This window comes from Trypanosoma equiperdum, assembly GCF_001457755.1.
Source record: "Trypanosoma equiperdum strain OVI genome assembly, contig: ctg_1406, whole genome shotgun sequence".
In the NCBI taxonomy this organism is placed as follows: domain Eukaryota; phylum Euglenozoa; class Kinetoplastea; order Trypanosomatida; family Trypanosomatidae; genus Trypanosoma; species Trypanosoma equiperdum.
The window spans coordinates 5,675-12,569 of NW_027123401.1; the positions used below are offsets into that span (position 1 = coordinate 5,675).

At 50.5% G+C, this 6,895-nt stretch overlaps 3 protein-coding genes across 3 annotated transcripts; all 3 read right to left on the reverse strand.

The window, feature by feature from the left end:
• Positions 1 to 77: 77 nt before the first annotated feature.
• Positions 78 to 3,272, reverse strand: TEOVI_000763500 (peptidase, putative; the record flags this gene model as incomplete). Its single annotated transcript, XM_067221309.1, has 1 exon — positions 78 to 3,272. The coding sequence occupies one exon, from the start codon at positions 3,270 to 3,272 to the stop codon at positions 78 to 80; it is 3,195 nt and encodes a 1,064-aa protein (XP_067077410.1).
• A 305-nt stretch (positions 3,273 to 3,577) lies between these two features.
• TEOVI_000763600 (chaperone protein DNAj, putative) lies at positions 3,578 to 4,186 on the reverse strand (the record flags this gene model as incomplete). Its single annotated transcript, XM_067221310.1, has 1 exon — positions 3,578 to 4,186. One exon carries the CDS (start codon positions 4,184 to 4,186, stop codon positions 3,578 to 3,580), a length of 609 nt encoding a protein of 202 aa, XP_067077411.1.
• Positions 4,187 to 4,346: 160 nt separating this feature from the next.
• On the reverse strand, positions 4,347 to 4,910 carry TEOVI_000763700 (E1-like ubiquitin-activating enzyme, putative; the record flags this gene model as incomplete). Its single annotated transcript, XM_067221311.1, has 1 exon — positions 4,347 to 4,910. The coding sequence occupies one exon, from the start codon at positions 4,908 to 4,910 to the stop codon at positions 4,347 to 4,349; it is 564 nt and encodes a 187-aa protein (XP_067077412.1).
• Between the last annotated feature and the right edge of the window lie 1,985 nt (positions 4,911 to 6,895).

A 6,895-nucleotide genomic window follows, 5' to 3' on the forward strand; every position in this document is an offset into this window, starting at 1 on the left:
TTTCCACTGAAGTTTGGTATCCGCAACGCTGTCACAAAAAAAACAACAAACAAACCTACCCACCACGTTCAATACACCTAGAAGGTCCTGCAACGAATGACAGGGAGGTTTGCCTGAAACTCTTGGGGCGAACCGTACCTCTTAATGGCGATGCGCATCGGTACCGCTGTGAAATCGGGAAGATTCAACACGCAGCCCCGGTTGGCGGCAGCTACATCGTCTCCATCGATGGGCTGCGCTCCTTCACACGGTCGCCGTGACGGCAACGCCACCTCCTCCTGGTCTGTATTAAACGCATCCGTTGCTGCGGATGCAGAACTGTTGACAATAGTCAACACTGCCTTTCTGTGAGGGTTGGAGTTCGCAACATATGTCTGAAAGAACTCCCTTACCATTTGGGGACTCACCTGTTCGAGTGCAGCTACTACTGCCTCCTTCCCCTGAATACCCAAGGGGTTCAGATAGCGTCCGCTTAAGTCATCGCAGTCGTGATCGGCTGAATCCGGTAGTTTCTTCCTCGCTTCGATAAGACCACTCACAACAGTCTGCACATCAGTCTCGCTGCATACCGCGACAAGCTTTTCCTCGACAGCAGCTAAGAATGCGATGATGCGGGAAAAGAGATACAGTCCATCAACACCCTCAACAGCACTCTGCACACCGAATTGCAAGTGAGCAGTGCCTTGCAAGCGAAGGGACCTTGAGAAAACAATGTAGCCAAGTGCTTCCTTTGTTCGAAGTTCATTGAAAAAACTGGATGAGAGTAACTTATTCATGCAGTCACAAAGCGCCCGCACCATGGCAGTTTCCTCACCAACATAAATGTCAAGCAGCACTGCCACGTTGGGGTTTTCCGGGTTGAAAGGGGGATAACTCATGACGCTGACGACCGGAGTGCCAAGTTTGGAGGAGTCGCGGCTGAAGGCATACGCATCACGAAATCGGGGAATAGACTCCTTAGGGGCAGGAGGCACGTTCATGCAAGATAGTTTCTTTTCCATCGTATCCAGCAAACATTCACGCATGTAGGAAGCGGAAGGTATGTTGCCTGCTATGAAGCACTCAAAGTATATTCCGCTTCTGAGATACTCATCAACGAAGGATAGGTATTCCTTGTAGGAGATCGATGAGGCTGCATTGAGTATTTCATCAAAGGTATACATAACCACCTTCCCCACCTTCACGAACGCGTCATTCACCAGCTCGTACGGCTGTTTAGCAGCGCTGCCGACCAGGTGTCGCAGTGCTACCTCCGAGTAAGTATTGTACTTTTCAGCCGTGCCACGGAGGACATTTGGGCTAAAGAACTTCTCGAACAGTGAGAAAAAAAAATCCACTATTCTCTGCTGAGGTCCCGTGACGCTAAGTGAAATCCCCCCAGTGCTCAATTCAACACTGTTTTCCAGAGAGGCAAGTACACCAAAATAACTGACTTCAGCGAGGGCATCCTTCAATATGCTCCGCATGACACGCGCGTAGAAACGGTTCTTTGGCGTGGCATACACACACGGTGACAACGCGCACCAATGGATCGACGACTTGAAAGTTTGGTAGTGCCATACATTTTTCCGCATGAGTGTGACACCGTACATAGTATTGAACGTTTCAACCGCCGGCTCACAATGACCGTCAGAGCTCCCCTCATTATAAAGCGTGAAGTCCGTAGCGAGGAATGGGTTGGGGGGTGGAAGCGACAAACCAGCTTGGGTCGGTTTGTGAAGGCTAGCCGCCCAACGCCGAAGAAGGTCATCAGGGACTCGACAAAGGGAAAACTTTGTTTTGTGGAAGCGCGTTGCGCAGTTGCATGGTATCTGCGCGAAATTGGGCAGAGTGTGAAACACACTTGAGGCACATTGCTCCTCCTCGGATTCCTCGGCATCTTCCTCCTCCTCCTCTATAGCTGACTCCGGGCCCTCCTCACGTGGTGTGTCGTCGTCCGTACTGCAAGGCATATCTCCCCACATGAACGTTATAACACATTTCTCGGGTGTTAGTTGGGCGACGTATTCCTCGGTTGCATGAATATCATCCTCCAGTACTCTATTTCCAGAAACCCAACAGTTTGGCAGGTCGGTCTCGTTAGCCGAATAGGCCAACTCAACGCAGTGATCCGCATACCCACTAATATCACACGATTCAAATGAAAGCAACTCCTCTGATTTCATATGCTCATACACTGAAGTGTCTACGTGGGCGGTCTGTCCAATGCCCTGATAAACCATGTCGATGACGTCCGGAATGCACCGTACGCCGTCAAGTGTAAGTGATATATCAACGCAAAAGAGCTCATTGTCGTCATCAATTCTTCGAGGACCAACACTCATTGCAACTGCGAGCCCCTGCTGCCGCAGGATACCAAACACGGAGGAGTCACACTCATGACCCAAGATATAAGAGACATAGCCCGAGGGACTCGACCGCCACAGAGATGAATGTGATTTCACGGGCCAAATCATGGCAATGCTTCGCGTCTTCCTCACCGTTCGAACATTCAACCACAATCCTCCCGAGGCTGTCGAGCGCAAAAGCGGGTCACTGGGCTGCATGAAACGAAACGGTGATGGCTCCCCCACACGCATTTTTGAAAGAGGCTCCTCAATAATGCTTAGCACCCATTCGGGAGGAAACGCGCTGTATACCGCTATGCATGCAGCTCCCGAAACGTAATGCGCTTCAAAGAACTTCAGCAGCTGCTCACGGATGTCAACCTGTTTTTGCAGTGGTTCATCCCAAAGTGTTGTCATATTGCCATTGCCATAGCGGCTTCTTGGGTGCCGCGGATCACAAAGAGAGCGGAGTAACTCGTCCTGACGCCAGAAATCCACACTATGGTTTTTCTCATCTTCACTATGAACCGCCTTCACCTCACGGGATATGGAGCTCGCATCGAAACTTGGGGCGATGAAAAACTCAACAAACCGCTCCAGTGCTCCTTGGAGTGCATCCTGTGCCACGGTAAAGTAGTACGTTGTGCCACGATCTGCTGTCCAAGCGTTGCAGTAGCCACCGTTCTTTGTGATGTAGTCGCTGTATTCACCTTCACTTGGGTACTTCTCCGTCCCCATGAACAGCATGTGCTCACAGAAATGCGCCAGTCCGGGGAGCACCTCCGGGTCGTTGAGCTGACCGGCGCGTATGTTCATCGCTGCGGCTGGCACGCGTGCATTGGGGTCCTGCACCACAATGCACTTTACTCCATTTTTGAAAATATAGCCAAAGTGCTGGACGCGAAGAACTGAAGGGGTGACGATGCGGACTTCCTCCCGCGTCATCTGCTCGTGGTCACTGTTGTTAAATACGCGATATGCTGGTGCGCGTGCATGTGTTCATGTTTTGACAAAAGGGGAAATAAACAATAAGAGATTTAGTAGTCAACCACGCAGTGACGAAAAAAGGGAGTAAAAAGTGTGGTTACAACGGTAATGCATTAGAAGTATGCAATAATGCGGCAAAGGAGGGTAAATTATGCGTGCCGGTACTTACAGCGCCCCCCTAATGAGATGGTTAATAGCAACTCTTCTCTTAGCAGCTGCTATTGGCTACAATGCACTGGGCCTTCGCTGTAGAGGGGGTGGAGCTAAGACGACGAACCATAACTATAAAAAGATCCTATTCTTTCATCACCATCAGCGTGGACGGAGTGGGACTGGGGAGGGACCCTCCCCCCATGCATGTTCAACGCTGAAACAGCGCCAACGTCCCCGTATTCCTTACCGTCGAGCACACCGTCAATCCAGTCCACAGTTGGTGATGTTCTACGATATGGAAACACCCAGAGAAGAAACGAACGAACCAATATAAATGCTGTTGTCCATACCACACACATGCGCAACAATGTCTGTGTCCTACCATTCACATAGTTTTCTGTCGTGGAGCCTGGCCGCTCGTACACGTACATCCCCACCTTCGCATCCCACGCGCCTGTTCCATTCCCCCCTTCCGCGCTTTTGGCAGATGCCGGTGGGCTCCACTTCCCGTCCTTCAGCGCCTCGTAGGCCTCCTGCACCGCCTGAAATCGTTCTTTGTTACCCTCTGGGCCGCCATCGGGATGAAAGCGAAGCGCGAGGCGACGGTAAGCCTTCTTGATGTCATCTTTGCTTGCGGTATGCTGAAGGCCGAGAATGCGGTAGGGGTCAAATGGCCCCCGCTCTGCACATTGCAAGAGCCTACAGGCACGGCGCATCATGGTCAAGAGTTCCTTTGTGGTTAAAGAAAGGAGGAGAAAAGTGAGGGGAAATTGGGATCCAGATGCTAACACGCACACATACATGCATAGCACATCGTAATTCTCTGGTAACCATCCGCACTTGCAGCTCGCTAGCGAGGAGGTAACAGCCTCGAAAAAACTATCCGCTGTCGCATGGACAACCGCTGTGGTTCGCCATGCCTGTGGCGTGTGTAGGGAGCAAATCCTCAGTCATACTGACAAACGGCGCTACGCTCAGCAAAAAGAGTTCCAGGCAATTACCTCTTACCCCGTTCTCTGACGCCATGAGTGCTAGCTGCGCGGTATCACACGGATGGAGGCCCCAAAGCGTCATTTCCAACTCTTCGCAAAACCCCAAGGTGACGAGGGGCGCTTCATAGCAGCCGCAGCTTTCGCGTGGATGAAAACAAGCGCCAGCCACATATGTTGACAACCTCTCTGCATCCAGAGGATGCTCTGGCGCTAGGTGAAGCTGGGGTTGGCTGTAGCATTCACTGTAACTTACAAAGAAAGTCACCAACAAACGCTCCACATTTCCAACCGAACCCATCCGTTCCATGATGTGCACAGCCTCCAGCCACACAACACTTCTTTCAAAACTGTCCTTCTTGCGATGGAGCCGCCAGAGTCCGTTGGACCGAACGAGAGTGGCAGCCATTTCGTCAAACTCGTCCCGTGTGCATTGAACAGAGGGCGTGTTCATAGTGTAAGGTTTGCTTTATGACAATTCATAAATCAGTGTGTGCGCACCACGGCACCAATACTGACCTGATCCCACGTTCTCCCCTTCAGCAAAGAGGGACACAAGCAAGAGATGAAAGGAAAAAAAAAAGAATTTTGCCGGTGTGTGCCTTCGCCTCTCCCAAAAATAGAGGGCCAAATGGGCTAATGGACAAACAAACGCAATAAATCAGGAATGGACACCGCAATCCAATTTAAAACAAGTAATAGGACCGGCGCATGAAAGTTAACAAAAAACTACGAGTACCAACAATACGAAGAAATGAGGAAATTATACAAAAGAGGCCGATATTATTACTAAAGGACTGAAAAAATCATTGGAACACAGAATGGAGACCAGTTCAGAACTGTTGTAGCCTGTTCAAACAGATCGCTGATAACAGACTATCACAGACAGAAGGGAGAGGGTTCATAGCAAACAATTTTTTTGCTTGCTTACGCATTGAACCTGCATGAGCCGTGTTGCCATCACCTGCCTCCTTCAAATTGTTCACAGAAGGTCTGAGAAGGTGACTAGGGGTTCCCCCCGCATTACACGTGCGTGCCCACGCAAACTCTCGTTTGTTTGTGAATGTGCTGTCGGACTTGGTAAACCTTCATTGGCCCAGTACTTGGGTCACGGGACCTGTTGCCACCATCTGGGCTTCAGTGCTTCCCTCCTGCGGCTACGTGATTGTCGTTTGTGATAAGGTCATTCTTTTTGTGATTCAAAAGCGAGGACAGCTTCATGAGGGACTGTGCCAGCTTCAGCCATCGGACCCCTTTTGTTTTTCCACTGCACCAATTAATTCTGTTTCTGCCCTCATTCCTTTTAGCCTTGGGTACCGGAGTAAGTGTCTGCCTACTTGCTGGCTGTTTACCTCTAGTACGCTGCGAGCTTCCCTCCTCTGCCGACCATGCACTACTTTTGGTGATGCGTCAGACCAGATTTTCTGACGAATTACCCCGTGCGCTTCACGTATTAGCCACCTTTCATTGCCACGCTCCGCTTTTCTATGCTTCCATTCGTAATCTTTCCTAGGGAAGTGGTGACCCCCGGATTGTATTGTCGGGCGCACCAGATCGGCATTTTGTCCCTTCCTTCTCTTTTTAAAAACCCGTCCACCGGCTCAGTCGGTTTTAAAAGAGAAGGGGGAAACGGAATTAAAGGGTACACCATATCCATCATTCCACCACCTCTTGTTAAAGTGAATTTGCATTGAACGTGGTTTGGAGCCACAGCGAGGAAGCAACTGAATGTCCACGACAAGTGTGGTGGGGCGCGGAAAACTTCGGATAGCTCGCGAACTACGGTTACAAGCTCTTTCATACCATTTGCAACAAGTCGCCGACATGTGGAGAACCTCGGCAGCTTCCCGCGGACTGCGTAGGACCCGTTCATTTAACACTCACGATTTCCCTGCACTGTCACATATATGCACATATCGCACTTCCCTCTCCCCACGGCGGGGTGACGACAGTGCCACGGTCTCCCTCACTTTACATGCGGCAGGTATTCACATGTCCCTTATCGCGACGTTAAATGGGAAATCTCGCGACACTTCAAGGGGGAAGAGACGACATCACCTGATCCTCATGGATCTCGAAGTAGCGCTCAGCCGCCGCTGGGAATGATTCAGCTAATGGTACCTACTGATAATCAGCGACGCGCACACAAAAAAGCAATCAAAACGGTTGCCACCCCACTGGAAGGGGGCTGCTGGCAAATGACTCTCGAATGAAATGCAGTCCCTGACCCTAAATTCGCGGTGCACGAGGCTGAGGTGTTGTCATCACATCGTTCCACTGAGGAGGCACATGAAGACATTCCGATCAATAACTTCCTGAGGTGAGGGATAACTCTTTGCGAAACGAAGCGCAGCGTCTAAGTCAGTTACACGTGTAATAGCAAGGAAGAGTAAACAGCCCTGAACTATGGCATCAAGCACAATTCCTTGCATTTGTTCG